Source organism: Dunckerocampus dactyliophorus, chromosome 15, assembly GCF_027744805.1.
Source record: "Dunckerocampus dactyliophorus isolate RoL2022-P2 chromosome 15, RoL_Ddac_1.1, whole genome shotgun sequence".
Classification (NCBI taxonomy): domain Eukaryota; kingdom Metazoa; phylum Chordata; class Actinopteri; order Syngnathiformes; family Syngnathidae; genus Dunckerocampus; species Dunckerocampus dactyliophorus.
The window spans coordinates 1,004,838-1,032,500 of record NC_072833.1 but is presented as its reverse complement, the minus strand read 5'-3'; the positions used below and the strand labels follow the sequence as shown (position 1 = coordinate 1,032,500).

The 27,663-nt window shown below is 44.0% G+C and overlaps 1 protein-coding gene across 1 annotated transcript in view; it reads right to left on the bottom strand.

Moving 5' to 3' along the window:
• snd1 (staphylococcal nuclease and tudor domain containing 1) overlaps nucleotides 1–27,663 on the bottom strand; it is a 160,447-nt gene that overhangs the window by 19,958 nt on the left and 112,826 nt on the right. Inside the window, exons 18-21 of the mRNA XM_054800418.1 lie at nucleotides 16,667–16,808; nucleotides 4,052–4,175; nucleotides 2,416–2,485; nucleotides 766–879 (exon numbers count right to left, since the gene is read on the bottom strand). Coding sequence (XP_054656393.1) covers nucleotides 766–879; nucleotides 2,416–2,485; nucleotides 4,052–4,175; nucleotides 16,667–16,808 — 450 coding nt within the window. The remainder of the gene's footprint in view (nucleotides 1–765; nucleotides 880–2,415; nucleotides 2,486–4,051; nucleotides 4,176–16,666; nucleotides 16,809–27,663) is intronic.

Here is a 27,663-nt window from a genome sequence, read left to right as displayed (position 1 = left end):
CCTGTTTATGACCTTCTAAATACGGGTTAAATACATTATTAGAGGCCTCCAGACATGAACTAACACCCCTATAATCATCTTTACACTGCTATTGTTCTTTGTTCACGCCATGCGCAACTCCTATGCACTGGCCATGGGACCTCTGAAGGGACATAAGAGACTGCTGCTGCTTTCAGCATAGCACACGGGGAGGCAACCTGTGGTGCCTGAGACCCATGGCATGGTTCCTTGAGGTGGTTCTTTCAGTCATGACTAAAGAAATACATATATTATTTTATTAATGGAATTATTATTGTTATTTAGGGGTGTTATTTCATGTCTAAAGGGCTCTAATGATCTTAAAAAACGTATTTAGAAGGTTGTGAACAGGTTTTCTATGTCTTATTTTCTCTTATTATGTGGGTAACAGGAGTGTGAAGGTGGTTATAGGGGTGTTATTTCATGTCTAGAGGGCTCTAATTAAATGTTAAAAACCAGATTTACAAGTTGGCAAACAGGCTTTCTATGCTCTAAAGGAATCCTACTTCACGGAAATTCACTTATCACGGTCTGGTCTGGAGCCATGAAGCGTGATAGACTTCTTTTGAATGACTTCATCGATGTACAGTGCTTTACAAGTGTGCTGGACCACCAGCCAATGTAAGGCTGTTGATGACTGTGGAGTGTTTGTCAGAAAAATAACAAATGTTCGGCCTTTTGTGTGCAGCGGTTGAGGAGTAGAAGAGATGTACTTACTAACAACTACACTTCACAGTGGGAACTTACGTCTTGTGGGACCTGGATGTAGGCGAAGGTGTACTCTGTGGCCTGTGCTGGCAGGGTTCTGATGCTGAAGGCGGGCGGGATGGCAGCCAGACGGGTGGATGACACAGTTTCTCTCTGGTAGGGGTGAGGGATGGGTGGTGTAAAACAAGCACAAAATGAACTTCCTTTAAGACTGCACGTAAGTGTAGCAACAGTGGCGGTGTGCGACTGAAGGACAGAGGCCCACTGCTAGTTCAAGGTTTGTGTGCTCGTGCGTAACAATCGTTCGGCAGCTGCTGCTTTCACCGAGGTGCATCTGGAGGTTCGGGGCGCACGACATGAGTCAACCGGGGCGCCACCCGTCACGTTGAGACAATACACGGAGATGACATGGCGAGGATGACAATTAGGCGTGATTGCTGTGATTATGTGTTTGAATGAGGCCATTGTGAAAGGCTGCAAGGCTGACAAAATACATTTTTAGGGGGTGGGGGTATGTTGATTTGCATTTGTGGAATTGACGTGATGTTCATTCGACGATGGTAAGTGCAAATGGGGGCAATTAGTGGCTCACATTGTGCTTTTTTTTGTTGCTCCCCAAAGAACACTGAAGCTGAGAAGATGCTCGTGCCAGCACTCCTTCCTGCTGTACGGTGTTCTCTCGCTCCATCGCAGTTCACCTTTCGCAGACAGCGAGCCTGCTTGTAAGTTTTCGCCCCAACATGCTGCCGAAATGTTCCGCAGCCAAAAGGCAGAGGAAGCCAAACCTCACACAAGAAGTTGTGTATGAAAAGTGTATAAAGTGTATGGTGAGGGCTTTTACAGCCTTAAAACATAGAATAATCATAAAAATAAATGAATTAAAATGCAGGCTATTTTGGGCACCTATCCCCTGCAATAAATGACGGAACACTGCACTCCAAATTCCAACTTTGGTTTGGTTTAATTTTATTTTATTTAACATGCATGCAAATTACAACGGAATACATCACATGATTCCATTCACAACTTTGTTTTGTTTTTCATATTATGACTTCAATCAAAAATAAAGTCTTTCTTTAATATTTCAACTTTACGCTACCAAAATGGCATTTTGCCTCATAATATGATGTTATTCTTTTTTTTTTTTTTACTTTTTTTCTCTGAATATTTTGACTTAATTTTTGTAATACTGATGATTTTTTCCATTTTTGCTGTTAAGAATGCGTTGTGGGCCAATAAATGCTACGAGCCCCACACCTGGCCCCCAGGCCGCACTTTGAACACCCCTGTCTGAGACTAATGGCATCAGTGGACTACAGAGTCCGGACAGAGAACACCTTGAACATTTGGAATGAATCAGACGGCTTGCAATTTATTGCTTTTGACGGAGGCTGTCTGCTCTGTACACACACACACACACACACACACACACACACACACACACACACACACACACACACACACACACACAGGTGGCTGTCTAAAAGTCAATGTGAATGGACACCAGAGTGACGTAAAACCACGCGGGGATGTTGAGGTCAGCCTCGGAGCATCGCACTTTCAGCAACATGCCAGGACGCATTGCGTCTGCTTGCCGCCCTCCTCCCCTCTTATTCTCATGCGTCATGCCCCTTTTCTCCTTTAACTACGCCATTATCGCTTTGTTTGCGCTTTCTGCATCTTACTCACGTTGCCATAGTCGATGTAGAAGACGTGGACTTTCGCCGGCGACTCCACTTTCTCTACTCGGGCTCTGTACCTGCAGGAAGAAAAAAATAAAATAACTGATTGATAAAAGAGCAGATGAAGACAAAAAAGCGGATGAGTAAATGAATCTGGAGTTATTTCCTTGAGGGGGAGAGGATCCATTGGGGCGTAGAAGGCTGGTGAAAATTGCACAGAGGCCCTCCTTGCAATATTCACATGGTAGCATGAGCGCTAATCAGGCCTCTTCTGTCACTTATGGTGGCTGGCTCATATGGTGACAAATAAACCGTACAATACAACACTAATATATACTTCAGTACTTCCTACTTTTTCACTGATGCCTGGCCAATATTGTTTCGTAAATCTGTTGACATATTTTGAAACTAATTTACTGTTTTTTTTTTTTTTTTATTGTTTCCAAGACAGACAGGTTGCTACATTACTATAAACCTGTGCTTCTCAAATCGGGGGGGCGTGAGAGGCAGGGGGGCTGTACTACTTGCATATACTACAGTGGTGCGAAAAAGTGTTTGCCCCCTTCCTGATTTCTTATTTGTTTGCATGTTTGTCACACAAATGTAAATATTAGTCCATGACAACACAACTCAACACTTGATGCACTTTTTTAATCAAACTTTTATTATTAAGGGAGAACGAAACCCAAAGCTCCATGGTCCTGTGTGAAGAAGTGATGCCCCCTACAGCTAATAAGTGGCTGGGCCCCCCTCAGCAGCAACAACTGCAATCAACTTGCAATGAGTCTCTTCCAGCGCTGGGGAGGAATTTAGCAGAATTGTTGTCATTCAGCCACATTGGAGGCTTTTCCTTTCTAAGGTCATGCCACAGCATCTCAATAGGATTCAGGTCAGGACTTGGACTAGACCACTCCAAAGTCTTCAGCCAATCAGAGGTGGACTTGCTGGTGTGTTTTGGATCATTGTCCTGCTGCAGAACCCAAGTTGCTTTCAGCTTGAGGTCACCAACATTCTCCTTCAGCAGAATTCATGCTTCCATTTATCACAGCAAGTCTTCCAGGACCTGAAGACCATCACACTACCACCACCACATTTTACTGTTGCTATGGTGTTCTTTGTCTGAAATGCCAGATGTAATGGGACACACACCTTCCAAAAAGTTCAACTTTTGAGAATTTTCCCAAAGGTCTTGGGGATCATCAAGATGTTTTCTGGTAAAATTGAGACGAGCCTTAATGTTGTTTTTGTTCAGCAGTGGTTTTGGTCTTGGAACTCTGCCATGCAGGCCGTTTTTGCCCAGTGTCTTTCTATCTCAAGCAAATCGCCTCCAAAACATCACTATTGCATGATGTCAACCAATACCAGTATTGGAAATCTTGATACCAGAAGTATCCTTTAATTTGGTATCAATATGCCCATCTGCAACTTCCAACACACGGTGACCATGTTGTCTCATACACTAAACAAGACTGAAGTGTGTGTGTGTGTGTGTCTGTGTGTGTGTGTGAAGCCAAAGCGGTGAGGGCGATGCTAATTACACCCTGCGGTTGTCTACACTTAACGCATCACAGGCTTGAATCAAGACGAGGTAAAAATGAAACGTCAGGCCGTAAAGGACGTTGGCTTTAGGAGCAAACACATACCATTCATCATCAGCAAACTTGGCTATGCAGTAGTCGCCCCGGCGTGCGGCGTAGGATCCTTCCACGGGGGGCTGGGTGGCGATCTCCGCCCTCATGGTCTCCATCAGACTCTCCAGCTGACCTCCTGCGGTGAGAGGGACATGAGACACTGCAACCAATCCCAATGGGCCTTCAGAAGCCATTATGTGCTCAAGATATCAGCTATCATGCTGACACAACCCTCCTCTGATTGCAGAGTGCTGTTTGAGGCTGTCTTCTACTACGTATACGTGGACACGCTGTGTTTGTTTACCATCTATGCGTGTGGTGGAACATCCGTGTTTTCAGGTGGCTGGAGTGCGAGCGAGCGGCTGCGTGAAGCGTGCAGACGCAATTACAGAAGCTCGTTGAGCAAAGTGGCCTGTCGGTCTGGCAATAAAAACACCCGACATTAGCAAGACGTACACACTCAGGGTGTACTCTTGTGCCATCACTTGTACACTGCCATATTACTGCCACTGTGTGGATTATTTCCAGTCTTATATCAAGTCATTTCCATTGTTTCTATTGTGCAAGGTGGCAGCTGTCATTGTACTGTAGTTACAGCGGTGCCTTGGTTCTAGAAGGTCCGACTCAAACCCATAGAAAATAATGTAAACCCAATTCATGCGTTCCTGATGCCCAAAAATGTTAACACAAAAACTTTCACATGCAGAAAATGATGCAAAAATAATTACAAATGACAAATGGACAACTGAACATTTAAGATCACTCTCACCCGGTCATGTTGGAAATATTATATCAGATTATTATTCTGCTGCAACCACAATTTGCAAAAATATATCAAACAAAATATCAGCATTCTAGAATCAATACACATGTGCTGTGTCGTTTCATAGAGAAAATGGAAAAAGAAAAAGAAAAACAACGCTGGTGGCAGTGAGATTGCAAGGATGCCTTCTAAGGTGTGAGGTTCAAGAGTTTTATTGTCATGTGCACAGGAAAACAGGTAGTTATGTAGTTATGCAGTGCAATGGCATTCTTATTCTGTTCATTCTCCCAAAAAAAGAAAGAAAACACAAGAAAATGAATAAGAACGAAAGAAACATAAATACCAATAAATTAAGCAACAAGAACAGTAGAGACATGAATACAAATAAATCAATAAATAAATAAATAGTTATGAGTGTGTGTGTTGTGTGCGGTGTGTGTGAGTGCTTCGTTGAGAAGCCTGATGGCCTGTGGGTAAAAGCTGTTTGCCAGCCTTGTGGTGTGCTGCGTCACCCTCCGTGAGCAGGTTGATAGACTGTTATGCCGGAACTGGAATACAGTGTTCCCTCGTTTATTGCAGGGATAGGTTTCAAAATAGCCCATTCCATTTTTTTCCATTCCATTTTCCTCCGCTTATCCGGGTCCGGGTCGCGGGGGCAGCAGTCTTAGTAGGGAAGCCCAGACTTCCCGGTCCCCGACCACCTCCTCCAGCTCCACCGGGAGGACACCAAGGTGTTCCCAGGCCAGCTGTGAGACATAATGCCTCCAGCGTGTCCTAGGTGTTCCCCGGGGCCTTCTCCCGGCTGGGCATGTCCGAAACACCTCACCAGGGTGGCGTCCGGGAGACAACCGGACTAGATGCCCGAGCCACCTCAGCTGGCTCCTCTCGATGTGAAGGAGCAGCGGCTCTACTCTGAGCTCCTCCCGGATCACCGAGCTCCTCACCCTGTCTCTTAGGGTGAGTCCCGCCACCCTACGAAGAAAACTCATTTCAGCCGCTTGTATCCGCGATCTCGTTCTTTCGGTCATGACCCAAAGCTCATGACCATAGGTGAGGGTGGGAACAAAGATCGAACGGTAAATTGAGAGCTTTGCCTTCCGGCTCAGCTCTCTCTTCACCACGACGGTCCGGTACAGCGACCGCATTACTGCAGACGCTGCGCCGATCCGCCTATCGACCTCACGCTCCAACCTTCCCTCACTCAAGAACAAGACCCCGAGATACTTGAACTCCTCCACCTGTGGCAGGACCTCATTCCCAACCAGGAGGGAGCAATCCAGCCTTTTCCGACTGAGAACCATGGCCTCAGATTTGGAGGTGCTGAGTCTCATCCCAGAAGCTTCACACTCAGAGGCAAACCATCCCAGTAAACGCTGCAGGTCACAGCCCCATGAGGCCATCAGGACCACGTCGTCGGCAAATAGCAGAGATGAGATCCTAAGGCCCCCGAACTGGACTCCATCGACACCTTGGCTGCGCCTCGAAATGATGAACAGAATCGGTGACAAAGGGCAGCCTTGGCAGAGGCCAACATTCACCAGAAACAGGCTGGACTTGCTGCTGGCAATGCCAACCAGGCTCCTGCTCTGGTTGTACAAGGACTGAATGGCACGTAGTAGCACGCCAACAATCCCATACTCCCGGAGCACCCCCCACAGGACACCGCGAGGGACACGGTCGAATGCCTTTTCCAGGTCCACAAAGCACATGTAGACCGGTTGGGCAAACTCCCAAGTACCCTCCAGTACCCTTGCAAGGGTGTAAGGTGGTCCAGTGTTCCGCGACCAGGACGAAAACCACATTGCACCTCCTGTAGCCGAGGTTGGACTAACGGTGGTACCCTTCTCTCCAGCACCCTGGAATAGACTTTCCCAGGGAGGCTGAGGAGTGTGATCCCCCTGTAGTTGGCACACACCCTCCGGTCACCCTTCTTGAAAAGGGGGACCACCACCCCAGTCTGCCAATCCAGAGGTATTGTTCCCGACTTCCACGCAATGTTGAAGAGACGTGTCATAGCCCACAGTAAGTGAAATCCACAAAGTGGCCAACTTTGTTTCCAATGATTCTTTATGTTTTAAGGCTGTAAAAGCCCTCTGCATGCACTTTATACACGTTTCTCAGACATGCATTAACATTGCTTAGCAAGCAGCTCACACGGTTGGCTAGTCTGCTAGCAATGACAACCACAACAGGAAACGTCAGGAAGGAGATTGATTGCCAATCAGGACACAGAAGACAAGAAGAGAGGGAAGAGAGAGACACGGCAACCCCGTGCTAAAGCACAAAACTACAACACTCAACTTCCCACAATGCAATTCTTCTTAAAGGGCCAGGCTCGGCCTTTAACAACATTCATGTTGTTTATTAAAAAAAAAAATGTTTTTTTAAAAGCACTAAAATTGCACTAAACCAAATCTGTGAAACAGGATGTGCGGTGGATGTGTGTGCACCGCAGCGGATTCACATTTACATACCTCTGAAATGACGCCGGTCTTCTCTTAAAGCCATAAAACTGTGAGGTCTTGCACCCTCGTCTCGGTACGCTCAATCGCCTCTCTTTTGTGTGGTCCATGTGGATAGTATCTCTCTCCTGCACAGCAACTCTGATATCAACAAACGCTGTTGCCCTAAAATGGAGGCCACGGCCCACACTGCTTTGCGAGATCACGTGCAAGTATTGAGAGATTTCGTCTTGGGCGTGTGATCCAAGATGGTGGCGTGAACAAACCAAACTATTTTGCACACTAAACAAGAAAGCAAACACAAGCCAAGGCAACATTTTAGCAAAAATTTGGGACATTGGGGACGTTAACCGAGGTACCACTGCACAGAAAATGTACCTGTCACAAAGGTAAATTAATCTAACGATAAAAAAAGCCATGGTTTCCAAGTCCAGTGTGGGAATATTTCGGCTTTAAACAGAATGAACAACGTGAGCGCACGAACACCACCAAACCGACATGTCGAGAAAGAAGGGCAATACGACCAACTTGTACGCACACCTCAAACACAACCATCCTGTACAATTTCAGTTTAAGTGCAATTTTTGCTAAAAGACACTGAGTACATTTTATTTTCATTGGTTTTTTTTGTATTTTTTTGTTTAAGTTATTATGTCGTTTATTTTACTTAAAATCTCTACATTCCAATTACAATGTTACAGTAAATACACTTGAGAAACTACAGTATATTGCTTTTGACACGATGTACTCATTAATATGCCATATAAATAATGAAAAATGCTCCAAAAAAAATGTCAATAATATCACTTATCAACAATAATTTGTAGGACAATTATCGTCCAGCATCTGTGGGTGTTGACCTTTGGATTATGTCAAGTCCATTTACTTCTAGTACACATTGTCCTTGCATTCTCATTTGAATCCGCCCCCTGCGGGTAACACCTTTGCAAGTGCAGCTGGCGTCTCTTTTTGGTCGTCATTAACGCCGTGTACTATTTCTGACACAGAGGTGAGCGGGGGTGTACAAACAGTCGACTAGCTGAATTTGCCGGGTTATCAGTGCCGAGGCAGATGTTATTATTAGCATGATGAAGAGAGAACAGTAGTCGCGCCTATCTGAACGTCTCCAGATGATGTGCAAATGTAGTACAAAAAAATAAGCCACAGGCTAGCAAAACTAGCTTATTGTGTTTTTATGCATGAGCACACATATTTAGTTGTGACCAAAGAGAGCTGCAAAGAGGAGACATGAGCCTTCCGAGGGGCACTAACTGCATGATAAATATGCAAACATGCGCTCGAAATACAAATGCATGCAAACGGTAAAGGCGTGGATGACAGACACTATGGATGTTGACCAGATGGCAGCCAAAAATGGACCTTTAAGTGCTCTTTTGCTACGGTAAACAAACAGTTGTCCCTCGTTTATAGTGGTTAATTGGTTCCAGACCCGGCCACGATAAATGAATTTCCGTGATAAGAGCCAAAGTTAATAAATGCAATATCTTCGTAGTTAGAGCATTGAAAATCTGTTTATGACTTTCTAAATACGGGTTTTAACATTATTAGAGCCCTGTAGACATGAAATAACACCCCTATAACTCTTTTCAACACATTGCAACTCTTATGCTGCACAGACTGCAAGCTAACCAGTTAGCCTTGAATTTATTTATTCTAAACTTAAGCTAGAAACATACCACTTCCACACAGAATGGGAGGAGAACTTTTTTTTCCCCACTCCATCATGTCGGACATGCCATGGCTTTGTGGTACTCAGCGTGCAATGTGACTCTTGAATATGTTTCTATGCTTCACTGGTCTCCATTTTGTTGCATTTCGCTGGTTTCAATTTCGAGTTCAGTCCATATCAATCAACGCATTATCAGTTTTGTATTTAAATGGGGGGGCAAAAAACATTTCCGTCCTCCAGTTGGGGGCATGACAGAAAATAATTGAGAAACACTGTGTTAAGTTAATGTAAGATAATGGCTCAATGTTTTGTGTCATTACTGCCACCTAGTGGCCACAATACTACATATCACTTGTATTTCAATACTTTTGACTAATTAATCATTGATTCATTCTCTAATTTCTGGAAAAAATGTGATATCGTGAGGGACGACTGTTTACAAATGCCAAGTGTGGCGCCCCCTATGGGATGTATCATACAGGTTTCATCATCATCAAGACTTAGGAGTCATTTGCTAAGCTGCGTCGATGCCCCTGCAAGGATGTTTTGTTTGACGGCGGCCATCTTGTGTACCAAATTTGGTGGTGATTTGGTTGAACACCCAACAGTGAGAAATATGGGAGTCAAACTGGGGTTTAATATGAGCGGCACCATGTGGCGCGTTTGCCAGAAAAATAATAAAGAAACAGCAGGGGTGCACGTTTGACAAATGCCAACGTGCTTCAGCGGTAGAACAGTTTCTTCATTTTGACTGTCAATGTGTATTTTGACTTCAGATAGTAGACATTTCAAACCAGAAGCCGGAATTTGACGGCATCGTCTGATTTCTGATTGCACTGACAGTATATCGTGTCACTTCAGGGTCATAAATAGCGACCGCCTTGACCGTGAGCGCCAACGTCATTATTATAGCTCCGAGTTACGCAGTCAAAGGCCACTGACAAACGCTCTACGGTTCACAAAGCTTTAAACAAGCTGATTTATGATCTCTCCCTCTCGCTCGCTCGCTCTCATGTGCGCTTCCGTGGACTCACTCCGGCTACTTCCGAGTCACATCTTGTCACTCCGGACAATAAATCCATCACTTGCAGGAAGGCAGTTAGTGCTAATACTGCTGACAAATCAATGGCAAATCAATATCCCAGGCAGGAAAGGCAGCCAGGAGCAAGTCATTGCATGAGGGCGGATCAAACGGAGATCTGGAAATAAAGCAAAATGAGAGTTCTGTGCAAACTCTGAGGCAGTTTGTGAAAGCATGTCAGGCTTATGCGCTTGGGTTTGTGCTGCTCAAGTACTGCAGACATACCACATTCTGTAATGAATGCATTCACTGCCCGTTACATATGACAAACAACACATTTCTTCACAGAAATCCATAGAAAGACTTGAAATAATCCACAAAGTCAAAACCCACGACAAACTCGCTCAAAGACGTGTCATATATAATTAATGCCACCACTCCTCGCCAGCTACACCTTTCATAACAGAAATCCATAGAAAGACTTGAAACAATCCACCAAGTCAAAGCATGTGGCAAGCTTGCTCAAATAATTGTCATATAATTAATGCAATCACTCCTCGCCAGTTGCATGTGATAACCAACACATTTCATACCAAAGCCACAGAAAGGTTTGAACTAATCCACCCAGTCAAAAGCCATGGCAAGCTTCCTCAAGTAAAAGATGCATCATAAAATTCATGCAATCACTCCTCGGCAGTTACGTAAGATAACCAGCACATTTCATAACAGAAATCAATAGAAAGACTTGAAATAATCCACAAAGTCATAACCCACGACAAACTCGCTCAAAGACGTGTCATATATAATTAATGCCACCACTCCTCGCCAGCTACACATTTCATAACAGAAATCCATAGAAAGACTTGAAACAATCCACCAAGTCAGACCCTGTGGCAAGCTTGCTGAAACAGACGTTTCATAAAATGAATGCAATCACTCCTCCACAGGTCCATGTGATAAGCATCACCATACAATAACCATCACATTTTATTCCAAAAGTCAACAGAAGGACTCTAAAATAATCCAACAAAGTGACAACAAAACCCACAGCACCTTATCACCTTATATACATTTGGGTTGGGGGGGGCTACTATTTATTACAGTAGGGGAACCAGTGAATGGCAGGACTGTGAAGGCTCAAGGCAGAAGCAAAGCAGAAAGCTGAAGCCCAGGCTGCTGGTGATGATATTTGATGATATTGCGGCTGCAGAGGGAGTCCTGGTGGCCTTTTGCTACACCCCCCCAAGGCTGCACGGAAATCTATTAAAGCTTTTAAAGCGCAGCCAGGTAAACAATCCCAACAAGGCCAAGAAAACAACACGCGCGCTCATTCCCCCATGATGAATATTCTCTCTTGACACACACGCGACAGGCTTGAGATACTCCAAGAAAACAGAATTAAGATTTAAAGACCAGTCTGGTGGGGGTTTTCAGTGTACTGGGAAGAGGAAGGGAGAGGGAGGGGGCGCCGCGAGTACCTGCCTGTCTGCCTGAGGGGGCTCATCATCAGTGGCTGCATCATTAGGTGATGAACAGCTGCTGAGTGTAAAAGCTAGAAGTGTGAATAATGTGGGCCGAGTGACACTGGGTCGGAGGGGAGGCAAATAGTGTGTGTGTGTGTGTGCGTGTGCGTGTGCGTGCGTGCGTGTGTGTCTCATTACGAGCCTGAACTGGTGCCAGGAAACGAGCACTGGACGGGACGCAGCACCAACTCAAGCATCACATAGGGTAGGCTAGGCTGGTGTAGCCTCAGTGGCCATTTTTATGGAGGGGAAATCCCAAAAGAGGTTAGGATGACGCCAGCCTAGCTAAGGCACGTTATTACCTCCGCCAAGGTGTGTATTTTAACACTGGATTGTTTTGTTTTGTTGGTTGGCTACAGCCTTAAATTAAGTTAAATTAACCTGGACTTTCTATTATGAACAAAATTAATTGGAAAAATACATCAAATAAATAAAAGGGCGGCCATGGCTCAGGAGGTAGAGCAGTTTGTCCAGAAAGCAGAAGGCTGGCGGTTCGATCCTCGCTCCCTCCACCCAGTCACTGTTGTGTCCTATCCCACACTGATGTATGAACGCGAATGAATGTTTAGTGGTCAAACAACCCCAGGGCAGCTGTGGCTACACATGTAGATTACCACCACCAGTGTGCGACTGAGGAGTGAATGAATAATGGCTTCACTTCATTGTGAAGCGCTTTGGGTACCTTGAAAATCTAATCTATTATTATTATTATTAATAAAAATAATCAAAAACACAAAATCAATGTAAAAAAAAAAAAGTTCAGGATGCCACACACCAGGCTAAGGCTTCTTAAGGTGTCCTTTTTTAACACTGGATGATTTTAGGGGGTTAGTTTAGTTTTTGCCAATGCATTTTCTAATAATTAAAAATAATGATTAATAAATACCTAAAATATTTTTTAACATCGCATTGGGGGAAAAAAAAAATTTAGAAAGTAAAAATGAAAAATGTTAAAAAACTGATCTAAAATCCATACTAAATATAAAAATATCTAAGACATTCGCCTGTAACTGATCCCAAAAAGAATTGGGTTTGGAAAGAAAATCCAAATTCTGCAGCTATTTTGTGTTGCGTTTTTTGCTCATCCAACATAGGAATTCAAATCTATTCATGTCTGCCTTGAAACAAAGCTTTTATTCTTCCATTTTTCTCAAGCTGCTGCGCTTCCCCTTAAAGCTTCTGCAATAGTACACCTGGCAACTAATCCAATTTCACCTGGAAAGTTGAAATGAGCATCTTCAAATCAGGATGGAAATCATATCTTTTTATTGCACAATATCAAACTCCTAGCTGCCATTTGATCACTGATGTGTCAAGTTGGGAAAAAAAGCCGTATTTGGGGGAGGGGGGATTTTTTGCTTCCGCTCCCTTTGCTCGTGCAACATCGCTTGGATTCATCTGCCTTATTTTTCCAAGTGTCATCACGTGACCGCTGCTAAGCTGTTTTTGCAGCGCAGATTGTGAACATTTATCCTCCTTAGCGGGCCGGGCCACTCCTTCTGCTTAATTAGAAGGCAGCTTGTGTTGTTTAGTAAGTCAACGACTGCTACGTGTCTTTCATAAACAAGTCAAGTAGCACTCAGTATACTTCATACAGTACGTACAGCACACTTGATGGCTAATATTTAGCACATTCAGGCATACTTCCTTGACTCCGTGCCTGGAGTGGCCTCTGCCTTTGGAGTGTGCAAGGTCACCCAGATCTATGCAGGTCCCCCTACTGACAGTAATTACATATAGCCTCCGGAGAGAGGCCAACACAGAGTGGTGGGTGGGGCGGGGTGGTGGTGTCGGAATGGCGAGATAGCCCTTTGAAGGGGGAGATAACGTGTGTGGGGAGGAAAGTGAGACAATGAGAGATAAATGAGTACATTAACAGATAAAGACCCTCAAAATGAACTGAGGATTAAGGAGTGCAATCCCTCCAGCTTGCGGGCAATTTGGAAGGAACCATTCCAAACGTGAAATTAATCACTTATCCGGGCGCCCCGTGTAAAGATAGCCATGCATGAAGAAAGCTGCACTTATGAGTTATTAAAGGGGAATAATTAAAATGGGAAAAGGGGAAGAAGAGGCGAGGGGGGGTAAAATAAGCGCAGACTTCATACGACCCGCTGAGAGGAATACGCCTTTTTTCCTCCATCCTCGACATTTGACAATCATTAGGGAAGATAAAAGCATGCTGATTATTTCCTGGCTCTGTGAATGTCCACTCATGTGCAAAAACAGCTGTGAGGCCTTTTCAGTCATTCTTTATCACGTCTGTGCAATGTTCCATAGGATGGAACCTCCCAAAAGACACTGGAGGCTGACAACTATTAGAACACACAACACTGGAAACTCTTATTGTCATCGTTACTGGCCCAAATACACTCGTAGGCCCCGCTGAAAAACTGCACACAAATTGACATTTTGCACTCCCACATCTTAGAGGGATGGTTGGGGTTTTTTAACATGACGTTGTATGACAGCAACGTAGCACAGCAAAAGTGATTCAGTAAAAAACAACATTTCAATTTGTGTTTAAACACCAGAGAAATGGGAGAAAAAGTTCATGCCCATCTGAGAAAGTGTATGGTGAGGGCCTTTTCAGCCTTAAAACATGTAAATTTCACTTATTGTGGGCTATTTTGGGAACCTATCCCCCGCCATATACGAGGGAACGCTGAACCTCGTTTTCACTCAGTGATGCGTTCCCGTCTGGATGCAACTATTTACTAGTCCGGCACAGCGTGGACACAAATGTTTTTCAACCTGCCAATAAAAAATAAATACAAAATAAAAAGTGGGCTATTTCTTTTCCCTTTGAAACATTCTGAAAAAGAACGAGGTGTTGAGGTTTCAACAGCTTTTCTTTCATTTTGTCTTAAATAGGCTTTTTCCCAAAACAGGCTGGTGTTGTATTCAGGGCCCGTCTTATACTCGGGTCAATACGGTATTCACGAATCTCAACCGTCGTGTGAGCGCTCGTCTTGGCCTTATGAGGGCGCACACCGCGCTAATTTAGGCGCGGCTATGTGGTGACACTGCACTCTGCTGGTGTTCTCTTCAAGGACGTCATGCTGCTTTCTGGGAGCATCAGCAAATATGAAAGAGGAACAGGAATGAATGGAGGATGGGCTGGGGGGTCAGAATTCACTTCCCCACTTTCTCCTTCCGGCTCACACTGTTTGATATTAGCGCTTTTATGTGTCACGTGTGATAATAATAGGAATCATTTCTGCACGTGTGCCCTGCAGCCAGCGATGCCAACGGCTCTACGAGGTCCTGGCGACACCTGATTTTCATCAGTATGTTAACAACTACAGGGAAAGGGGGGGCAGCTAGCTACATTAGCCAGAGGCTCTGCTGCTGCTGCTACATGTCTTTGCCTACAGCTATAGATGATGATGAAAAGAAAGTGGAGCACTTGTGAGGGCACGCTTCGGATGTTTGGCTTCCAGCGCACTCGGCTTCCGATTGGCCAATTATTTCATGTAGAGCAAGTCAATTTCATGGCCTCCGAAGCAGTCCTGAGGGCGAAAATGGGAGGCAGGAAAGTATTGGGACACTTGGTCATCCACACACAATGAAGAAAACATGACGTCCACACGATTTTTGTTTTTTGGGCCTATTACAACATTTAATGAATTATCTTAACAGTATTACCTGGGGGGGGGGGGACGACACACAAATGAGACGAGATTTCAACTAAGAAACTACAATGACAAATCGTAAGAAATACTTGACAATATGTTGCAATCTACCAATATAATTTCTACTACATTACACTCTTCTGCACTTTGTGTGTATGCTAGCGGCCCCGCCTCCACCCACCCAGACAAAAAGATTGTATCACTGACAAAAGGGCTCACTCTGTTGATGCTGTTGTTCTATGGAACAAACGCGCCACGGTGCTGAACCCAATGCACAGAGTGAACCCTCTTCCTGTCTGTTTAGAGGCGGGAGACGAGGACAACAGGCACGCATGCGCATTATTTTCAAGGTCATTTATCATCGTCCCAGGCCAGGTGCCCAGAAGAACAAGAAATCTGGTCACCTTTTAATCTGGCGAGATCTTGTGACACCCCTAGTATTACCATATTCACCCCCAATATGAGACAGCCCCTCTCTTTGACGACCCGTTTCTATACAAATATTTCTGACAAATTCATAGCAAAAATGAATGTTTTTTCTGTTGGTTTGCGGGTGTAAAGTCATCCCTCCACAGTCATTAACTGGTTTCATGGCTAATTTCATAGAGCATTGAAAGCCTGTTTATGACCTTCTAAATATGGTCTTTAAAATTAATAGAGCCCTCTAGACATGAAATATTCACCTTTACAGTCCTATTACCCAACATAGTAAATATAAGAAAAGAAAATAAGACAATAAGACAAGCAAGAAGCACATTTTTAAATATAGAAGTATTACTCAACCACAAAACAGTGATGACTCCCATCCATCATGTTCTTCCGCTTATACGGGTCTGGGTCATGAGGGCAGCAGGGAAGTCTAGATTTTCGGGTCCCCGGACCAGATGCCTGATCCACCTCATCTGGCTCCTCTCAATGCGGAAGAGCAGCGGTTCTACTCTGAGGTTGTCCTGGATGACGGTGCTTCTCACCTTAACTCTGAAGGAGGGCCCAGCCACCCTACGGACAAAACTCTGCTTGTACCCGCAACACCGTGGTAGACAGCCAAGCCACAAAATTGGAAGCGCGAAGCGGTGTAAAAACTCCGCATCTACAACGACCTGTCTTATATTTCGAGCGTAAAACTATTGTCTGACATTCAAGAATGTCTGAATGACATCAACACACCCTGGTAGCGTGTGCTTCAGCACGGCATGAAGCGAGCACAAAGGCAGCAACGGGGGACCTATTAAGGGTGCGTTCATTATGTGCCATGCAACAACAGCAGGGATTGGTAGTTTTCTCATTCCATCAAGTGACAGGGATGATTGATTCCCGTCATTCCGTGGTAATGACAAGAGGGATGTCTGTCGTTAGCATGTGCTGTTAAAAAAGTGGAGGTCTTTTAACACAGGTGGTCAGCGCGGCGCTACATCAATGTTTTATTCTACCCCAAATGTCACATTTGACACCTTTGTCGCCCGCCCGGCCCACACAATGAGACGAGTGGCGTTCATACATAATAGAACAAAGTGCGACAATATGGTACTGTACCGGTCTCCACGTCCTGGGTGTAGAAGTGCAGCGTGTCAGTGATCTCCGTCACGTACACTGGCTTGTATTTGGCCACGCGCTCCTTCTCCTCAGACACGTGCACCACCTCCTCCTTGGGTTTATCCTCGTAGTTGGCCCACACCTACAACACAATGCAATAATCATCCATTAACTGAAACAACTTGATGGGCGTGTACTACGTGGCTGTGACCAGCAGAGGCGCTGTTGGTTCAGTCTAAACTAGTTTACAGTCTAAAGACGTCAGCTTTTGGGACGTTTTACTGTGGCAACAGGAGTTACGGACATTCAGAGACAGTCCCGTTAATATTGCACTAGGCTCACTAAACCTGTGGCTCTCAACTGGTGGGTCCACAAATAATTGAGGTGGTCAGCCAGTGAAAAACTACATTTAGTTACTTTGAAGAATATAGATTCAAGATTCAAGAGTTTTATTGTCATGTGCATAGTAAAACAGGCAGTTATACTATGCAATGAAATTCTTATTCTGTTCATTCTCCCAAGAAAAGAAAGAAAACACAAGAAAGAATAAGAACATAAGAAACATAAACACATAAACATAAATACCAATAAATTAAGCAACAAAAACAGAAGAGACATTAATACAAATAAATAAATAAATAAATAAATAAATAAAGTGCTATGAGTGTGTGCGTGTGTTGCGTGCGGCGTGTGTGAGTGCTTCATTGAGAAGCCTGATGGCCTGTGGGTAAAAGCTGTTTGCCAGCCTTGTGGTCCTGGACTTCAAACTCCTGTAGCGTCTGCCTGACGGTAGGAGTGTGAATAATGAGTGTTGTGGATGTGTGCTGTCCTTGATGAGGTTGTGTGTTCTGCGTAGGACTCTAGTTTTATAAATGTCTTGCAGTGAGGGGAGGGCTGCCCCAACAAGGACACTTTCCATAGTGCATCTGTAGAAGCAACTCAGGATTGTGGTGGACATGCCAAATTTCCTCAGTCTTCTCAGGAAGTACAGTCTCCTTTGGGACTTCTTCATAATTTGTTGGGTGTTGTGAGACCAGGTGAGGTCCTCGCTGATGTGTGTGCCAAGGAACTTGAAGGTTTTCACCCTCTCCACCTCAGTCTCATCAATAAACAGGGGTCTATGTGGCTCCTTTTCCCTTGTTCTTGGGTCGATGATCATCTCTTTAGTCTTATCTGTATTGAGAAGGAGATTGTTATCACGACACCAAGCTATGAGGTCCGCCACCTCTCTTCTGTATGATGTTTCAACACCACCAGTGATCAGGCCGATGACTGTAGTGTCATCCGCAAATTTAATGATGCTGGTGTTGTTCTGGGAGGCCACGCAATCGTAGGTGAAGAGCGTGTAGAGGAGCGGACTCAGCACACACCCCTGTGGGGTCCCAGTGCTCACAATTCTTGAGCTGGATGTGCGATTGTGGACTCTGACTGACTGGGGTCTGCCTGTTAGAAAGTTAAACACCCAGTTACAGAGGGAGGGTGACAGGCCAAGTGTGAGGAGCTTATTTGTGAGTTTGTGGGGGCTGACTGTATTAAAAGCAGAGCTATAGTCTATAAATAGCATTCTGACATATGTGTCCTGGCCCTGTAGGTGAGAAAGGGCTGTGTGGATGGCAGTGTTGACTGCATCATCCGTGGACCGGTTCTGGCGATATGCAAACTGTAGAGGGTCCACAGTGGCCGGGATGCTCTTTTTGATGTGGGTCATGACTATTCTTTCAAAGCACTTCATAACAATAGGAGTGAGTGCTATAGGGCGATAGTCATTCAAGCAGGTCACGTTGCTCTTCTTGGGTACGGGCACTATGGTGGTGGACTTAAAGCAGGTCGGTACAGATGCTTGTGCAAGCGACAGGTTAAATATGTCAGCAAGCACATCAGCTAGCTCTGATGAGCAACCCCGAAGTGCACGTCCTGAGATGTTGTCTGGGCCTGCTGCTTTTCGTGGGTTTGTTTTGTTCAGAACCCTGCGCACATCAGCTGATGTCACCATGAGAGGTGAGTCCTGTGTGCTCCCCAAGTCCAGCCACCCTCTCTGCTCATCAGGAGTTTGGGTGTCAAAGCGGGCATAGAACTCGTTCAGCTCATCTGGAAGTGTGGTTTGGCTGGACGTGGCTACGCTACTCTGCTGTCGATAGTCTGTGATGTGCTGGAGCCCCGCCCACATGCGCCGAGGGTCTGAGGTGGAATAGTAGCCCTCCAGCTTCTGTCTGTACTGTCTTTTGGCCTCTCGTATGGACCTCCTCAGGTCATATCTGGCCTTTTTGTAGTCCTCAGCGGTGCCCATGACAAATGCAGACGAACGAGCACGTAGCTTAGCCCTTACATCACAGTTCATCCACTGTTTTTGGTTAGGGTATTTTCTGTAATACTTGGTGGTGGTAACAGTCTCTATACATGTGCTAATGTAGCCAGTAACAGCAGAAGCATATTCATCCAAATCAACAGTACAATCTTCCCTCCCCGCTGCAGTTTTAAACAAGGAAGTATTATTGATGTAAAGAACAGTAATCCCTCGTTTATGGTGGTTGATGGGTTCCAGACCCATGACCCAGACCCTGATAAGTGAATTTACGCTTAGTAGGATTCCTTATTTATACATTTAACATTTTCTTAGTCAAAGCATAAAAAACCTGTGTTTTTTAAAGACCTTCTACATATGCTTTTTATTATTAGAACCCTTTAGACATGAAATAACAGTTAAGACAGTTTAAGACAGTTTCCAAAACACACATGGGTGTCCAAAGTGTGGCACCGGGGCCATCTGTGGAACGTGGCTCATTGCAGAAAATCAATAGCAACCCAGCAAAAGTGGGAAATAAAGCAAAAAGGCAGAATGTAACTAGAAAAAACTAAAATGTTGATACTAATAACTAATAAAAACACATTTGTCTTTAAATATATGCATAATGTTTTTTCAATTATAAATATGAAATAACTGACCAAAATAGACAAAAACAAGTAGATGAGAAACATTGTGAGCTGTATCATCATCATTACCATCATAACAGTTGTTTATTTGGTTTCATAAAATATTAACAATAATATCTCTGAGCCTCAATTTGAGGGAGAATTAACATTTCAAAACACACCTGCATTGTTTTGTGACTTGGTTAAATCAAAAGTTTGTTTATCCAGTCATTTTTTCATTGTAAAAGTATTTAAATTAATTTTACAATTTGTTCTCGCCTCGTTCTCATGGATCTCGTGGGTTGGATGTCTCGTGACACCCCTGTTGAGCATGCATACTTTGACTAATCATAGGCCGTACGTAGTCAAACACAACACAGCCATCATTTAGGAGTCAACCATTTGTTGGAAAAACCACGAGACATCAAGGGAGTGATGTTCGAACCGCGATGGAGCGAAGGACGACCGTATTTTCTATTTTGATAGGAATGTTCACGTACGTATGTGAAATATCTAATTTTGTGGTCTCATTTAGCGCTACGTTGATGTTCCATTTTCATTTATTTCAAACAATTGATGACCAGTGCTTTTAATTTCATGCTCAGCGTAAATATTTCACGGACTTGTCTGTCATGAAAGGACATGGATATTTACTGAATGTCATTTGTATTCACTTAATGGCGTATTTGTTTCTTGAATGGCCTTTGAGGTGACGGTGCTTTAGTGCTCAAACATTAGAAACGTAACAAAAAGCCCAATGGAAGGTGCCATGAACGGCCAATGAATCTGTCCAAGTCAGCCATCAAAGAGGTGGAGGGTGAATCCCAAACGTAAACAGCAGCTTTGTTTGAGTGTAGAATGCCGATTAGCGGCCCTAATTCGATGCACCTCAAGTACCTTCTGGAGGATTTATTGATCAGTGTGCTTCACAGAGTTGCTTAAAAGGTAGTCTTGGCTCAAGGATTCAAGTTTAGGGTTAAGCTTGCTGCAGAACGCCGTGTGATTTAGGATGAAAAGCAGCAAATAAAAAAAGATGAGTGTTTGTGTGTGTGAAAGCAGGTTGCATCCTCCCTGGGCCGCATATCAAGGTTACTTCTCTTTTGGCTCCCCAGGAGGAAAGGGAGGGCAGGAGGCTCATTAGGAAGAAGTGCTTCGCCGGGGGCCACATATCAACCAGCACAGATGCCAGCCGATGTGTGTGTGTTTCTAGAGACAATGGTGCTTGTTAAGACAGAACGCAGGCTGTGTGTACTCATCTTTTTAAGAGCAGCAATACTGTGAAGCACAGACAACACAAAAGGTGAAGGCAAACACAACATCGTGTTGTCGTCTCTCCCTTTTAAAAGGTTATTCTACTACTTTCGTGTCCTCTGATAGTTACACTCCAGTCTGGTTTTGTTTTGCAGTATAATTTAGAGCTTTCAAAAGCGAAAAACCAACAAGCAACACGTGAAGCGCCAAAGCCGCAGGATGAGACAAGAAGAAAGATTATCATAATCTTTCTGCTAACGAGAGCGGGACGGGGTCACGCCACCCAATTACAATCAATTATTCATTCCACAATTGCAGCAAAAAAGCAAAGGAATGGATGGCGGCAGAACGAGCAGGTGAGGGAGGTTGAGCAGGGGTAATGAAGACGGAAAATGCAGCCACGCTTGGTGAACTCATGGATCAACAATGAGGATTCTCTTTGGAAGACAACACACACACCCACATAATATATTTATATACAGCATATATTCAATGTGGCGGTTCAAGCTGCAGCAGCACCGATTATTTATGGATGGCAAAGATTAGGGTGTCATCATCCATTACCTGCCGGCCAGGAATTGAAATAAAACCACAAAATAAAAGAAAAGACAGCCTTTTTGAAATTAATCTTGCGCAAGATGAGCCAGAAGAGCTGCACACAGAAAAGACAATTGAGAACAAGTCAACGTTTTGCCAATGCAGCAGTCATGTGACTAAATGAGGACACCCCCTGGTGGAACTCTTCTACTCCTGAACCGCTGCACACAAAAGGGTGAAAATGTGTCCAAACGTGCACCCCCGACAGTTGTCACCTGTGTGATTGTTTTTCTGAGAAATACACCAAATGGTGGCGCTGTTATTGAACCCCTTAAGTCAGGTTGTCTTGAAATTTCTCACACAGCTCAACGCACTCTACAGAAAACCACCAGCTGTAACTAATGGTAACCACATTTGATGTATGCCTCAAAGGAATGTGGAATTTTGCCCGTCAGCCACAATCCTTATGTGAAACATGAAAACACATTTCCTTCCCTTTTCTGTGCGTTCTAACGAGAGAAACCCAGTTAGCATGAGCCAGCTAACGATGCACGTCCACCTATTATGACTATGAAGCCCTCTAAAAAAACCTCTAACAACGTTTTCTGGTTTTCTATCCATGCTGTGATCATTCATTAACAGGTGCATTGATGATAACGTGTAAGACTTACTGACGTAGCCCGTAGGAGCTAACGCTACTGTACATCAACAACAGCAGCACAGAAACAGCGACGACACTTCCAACGTCCGCTCTCATCGGGATGGCTGTGTCTTCCAGCACAAGACTTGTGCTCCAGTCCTCAGGTAAAAAATGCTGACAGCAAACAAGCATCTTGTTGAGCCTACGTAGCGAAATTGAGAGCCAGTAGTATCCATCCTTCCGTCTGTCCCATTGCAGTGGCTTGAGGCGTTATGAGTGAGTGAGTGAATATAGCTTTTTGTGTTAGCTGCTACAATAACAATATTGCTTGGTTAATATGCAGGTCACTTATGTCAATGTAAGGGCTTTATCACTGTAATAAGTGCCTCCCGTGACGTGCAATGTTAGCTGGCTCATGCTAACTCGGTTTCTCTCGTTGTAACGCAATGTGTTCATGTTCCACATAAGGATTGTGGATGATGGGCAAAATTCCTTCCAAAAAGTGCAGTTCTCCTTTGAGGGGACTGACAAGCGCATGCATGTACAATTGGAGCAGGACTGGTTGAAAAACATGGCCGTCATCAGGTAAAACGTCTGATTTAATTATTCATAAGTCAAAGTAACAACCACAAATAGTGGCAGCCTTGGCATCAGTTATTGAGGAAATCAATGTGCTTGTCGATTTGATTTTAGAGGTTGTCATAATAACTTTATACTCTGCACACACGGAAAAGAAAGTTGCATCTGTTCACTTTTATCGCGTCCCCGCTGTTGAAAAAGCGATAAAGTCGTGCAAATCGGAGGTGCGAGATTAGCACGTCCTCGGCAGCAGAAAGATGATTAAGTGACAGAGCGAGACGTTTGTAAGATGGAGAGGGGGGAGAAAAAAAAAAACGGGACTAATCCCCGCCGTGCAAAGATGGAACGCCATCATATCACCGCACTGGACTGGCTTGTCACGACTGTGTGTTTTTGTTACTCAGGAAGTTGTGAAGGTCAAGTTAAGCTAAGCCGGGCCTCCATTAGTAGGACTTCTTATCCCCTCCCTCCCTGTCTTTCTGTGTGTGTCTCTGGCTCATGTCTGTGGCTGCTGGGTGGCTTCAGCATCTGGCTGCACTTGCAGAGCAGCAGTCACATACCTGCATTCAAGTGGAACAAACTGGATGGTTGGATGCTCACGGAAGGTCATCAGCCTTGGGCACTGTGTGTGTGCGTGTGCGTGTGCATGTGCGTTGGTGAGAGAGATGAAGTACTACAGTGTTTCTAATAGTGCACTCGCAACACAACACAAGTGCATTTTCATCTGACTGTAATCACCACTGGAGTGTTCTGGCTGTCTACGTACGGTCAACATGCAGCTCTTACTGGCAAATGTGTGAGCCTCTCACACCCATTCAGAAAAGTCATTATAGCAATATACATTTTAAGCCAGCGATTCCAATGAACATGTTTCACCACAATGTCATTTTGTTCAGCATAATTGAAGCAAAACTAAAGCATTACCATTACACAGAGAGCATAACCCTTCTGATGTTTGTTTTGTTCAAATGTTTCATTCCATTGTTCAAATATGATTAACATCGAACATGGTTCACTGCAAACATCCAACATGTTCACCACAAACATACAACATGATCAACACGAACATGGTTCACCGCAAACATCCAACATGCTCACTGCAAACATCCATCAACACAAACATGGTTCACCGCAAACATCCAACATGCTCACTGCAAACATCCATCAACACGAACATGGTTCACTGCAAACATCCAACATGCTCACTGCAAACATCCAACATCCATCAACACGAACATGGTTCACCGCAAACATCCAACATGCTCACTGCAAACATCCATCAACACAAACATGGTTCACCGCAAACATCCAACATGCTCACTGCAAACATCCATCAACACGAACATGGTTCACTGCAAACATCCAACATGCTCACTGCAAACATCCATCAACACGAACATGGTTCACTGCAAACATCCAACATGCTCACTGCAAACATCCAACATCCATCAACACGAACATGGTTCACCGCAAACATCCAACATGCTCACTGCAAACATCCATCAACACGAGCATGGTTCACTGCAAACATCCAACATGCTCACTGCAAACATCCAACATCCATCAACACGAACATGGTTCACCGCAAACATCCAACATGCTCACTGCAAACATCCAACATCATCAACACAAACATGGTTCAACGCAAACATCCAACATGCTCACTGCAAACATCCAACATCATCAACACGAACATGGTTCACCGCAAACATCCAACATGCTCATCACATGCTCATCACAAACACGTTCACCGCACACATTAAATATGATCAACACGAACAACATCGAACATGTTCACCACAAACTGTCATTTTGTTGAGCATATTCAAAGGAAAACTAAACCATTACACAAAGAACATAACCTTGTTCAAGTTTATTTCGTTCAAATGTTTAGTTCCAATTGCTGAAACGTGATGTGTTCACTGCCATGACCAAACCTGATCACATCGAACACGTTCCCCAGCAGCATTAACATCATTTTGTGAAGCACATTGGAAGCAAAACTAAAGCACAAAGAACACAACCTTTCTGATGTTTTTGTTCAAATGTGATGAATATCGTTCATCGCCATGAACATCCAAGCAGTTCATATCGAACATGTTCACAACCAACAAAGAAAATGTATACTAGGAACATGAATGACATTTTGGTTGGCATACTTGAAGCAAAATGAAACCATGACATGAAGAACATAACAAAATTCACCAGTCCACAAAGTTTCCAAAGAGGCACGTCCCACGGGAGGAGGAGATGGAGCTAACAAACAAGAGAGCTACTTATTTATCGTGTCTGATAGAAGAGATTGAAGGCAGGTAAAAGGCCAGCACAGATGGGGGGCACAACACCAGACGGAGGGAGCTGGTTTGAACGTTGATTTAAAAAGTGGCTCTGTGTCACTTTCATTAGGAAAGACGCCATCTTCAGACACACTTTTTTAGCATAAACAAATGGGGCATCAAAGAGCGGCAAGTTTGTTCTGAAGGTTGACGTGTCAAAGAGGGCGCGCTGGAGCCTCGTTAAAAAGTTCAACTGAAGCGTAGTTTTTTTCCTACATGAAATTAGCTTCCTGTTATGATTAATCATGCGACTCAGAATAGAGTGCGCCTCCAAAAGAACACGGCGTCTTCACACGCTGCGTAAACACAATGAATCAGTCGACAACGTGTCCTCTGAAGACGTACCTCAGCGTGGGACGCCATCATCCTGCTGCCGTGCTATGTCAACGTAGCGCGTTAAGAGCGACAGAATAGCGCCAATGTTCTTTCATTAGCCAATCACGCTTTGAGGACAATTGAAATCAATAAGAGCATGTTATTCATAAGAATGCCCTTTGTAAATCAATTTCGACCCTATTATATCACTAATGAATCCTCCGACGAGACAATGCTTCATTAACTCAGTGGAGGACACTTTTTCTTCTTTCCGTGTCTTCCCCTGTCTCCACTCATTTGCTTTTTTTGGAACATTAAGCTCTCCAAAATGCAGCCAAGAGTAAGATAGAACATAATTTCACTGCTTACAAAAACAAGAAACATCTTGTTGGGAGGAGCCACTGCTTACTTCTACCCATTGTCAACTCACAAAGTGGACCAAAAGCAATCCTTTTTTACGGACCCCTAGCGCAGGCCTACTGTACTCAACTGGCGGCCCGTGGGCTAAATCTGGCCTGTGAAGGACATAACACTGGCGAGGCGACTCCAAAAGTTGGGGGTGACAAGCATTTTTTTGCGAGGGATGCATAATAACAGCAGTCATGTAGAGAATCTTTGCATGCCGTTTTTGCTGGGGGGTGGTGGTTCTTCAAAACAGCAGAGCACTCCTGTCATACAGGATCTTTGACTCGTGTTTGCAGTTGCTCCTTAAAAACAACAACACTAACGCGCTAACAAAGCTATTTATGTTAGCACACAGATGTACACCAATTTTGACACTTAACACACCAACAGCAGTGCTCAATCCCAACAGCGTATTGTGGAGACGTGTGGAGAGCGGCGTTGCGTTGAGGCATCCAGTGCGGCCACTACGTGTTGTTACTCCTCGCAGTCGGAACTGGGCTTCCACGGCCAAGTCAGGCAACTCAACCATGGCGGCATAGATCGCGCCGATATTAGCCGGTACAGCCTCGTCGCTGTTGGCACGGTTTTCAATTTTAGGTCACCAAACGACACAGGAGTCGAGAATAGGTGGAACAAACCATTTACTCTCCACTGAACACAACGCAACAGCTCAGCTGCAACAGCAGCCCCATGACCAGGAAGTGAAAGTTGGTGAATGCAGTATGTTTCAGTATGTTCACCCTCAGAACAACACGTCATTCACAGACACTCTGAACTCTGAACATCAACACATCAAAAGCAGGTCATAGGAGACCATTGGACGTCAGTGAGTAACAACCGTGACTTAAGTTCATTCAGGCAATGAAAGGCTAGGATTAGCAACAACTAAATAGCCTAACTTAATTGTGTAGGATACAATTGTTAGAAAGTTCCAATACTGTTGTAAATCCCTGTAATGCCAGCCTATAGCCTAGTTCAGAGGTGACAGTAACAGCAAAGAGACAGTTTTTAGCTTTGTTAAAATGTTCCGTTCATCTGGAGCTGTTCATACAAAAACAAATCCAGACAGTCCTTGGTTAGCGTCATTTTGTTCCCGTAGGTCGGACTCTAACCAAACCCAAAAGCTTAAATCCAATTAATCCGTTCCAGAAAGCCAAACGTTAACACAAAACACGTTTTTATGATTTAACAATTAGTTTTACATGCAGAAAACAACTGGAAATGCATATAAATGACAAATGAAAGGCTTAAATGAACATTCCAGGTAACGTTTACTTTCATTGAAGACATGATTCTTGATGTGACAGCAAATGGTGGCGGTTGATCTTGCTGCCACTCCGTGTCGTTGGGAACAGTCGCGCCTTCAGTGAAGGTAAAAGTCACCTTAATTGTGCATTTACTCCTTTCATTCTTTATTTATATGCATTTAACATGGCTTTATGCATGTAAAACTATAACTGTACAACAATAAAAAGTGTTTTGTGTTGACACTTGAGTCAGCTGCTGCTGACACAGATGGGCAAAGTAACTTCTGGTTGCCATTTTGTTTAGATGACCAATAGGATGCTAACAAGGAAGTATGCTTTCTAATAATAAAAATTTTAAAAAGTCACGCAGTGTATTAACACAAGACGCGGGCCATATTGTATGCTAATTGGAGGCAAAATTGTGTCGTAAATTTTGAAAAACAGTTAAATAGGACGGACACTTACCGAGGTTCCACTCTACAAGTATTCATATAATTGTCTTTTTTTTCTGTTTAAAAAAAAAACAACAACAAAAGAAAAAAAAACTGTAAAAATGGGCATAATTCAGACATCATTGAAAATGGTGATGAATCATCATTAACTTAGAATTAAAAATTGTAATCATTTCATTCATTATGTACAAAATAAAAATAGCAATGAGGGGGTTAACTTTGTGAAAATGCGGCCCTCGGAACAGTTTTGGCGTCCTCGCGGAAATAAACGGGGACGTCCGTCGGAGTGGTGCAATGACAACATTCAAGTGAAAGGACAAAGCAA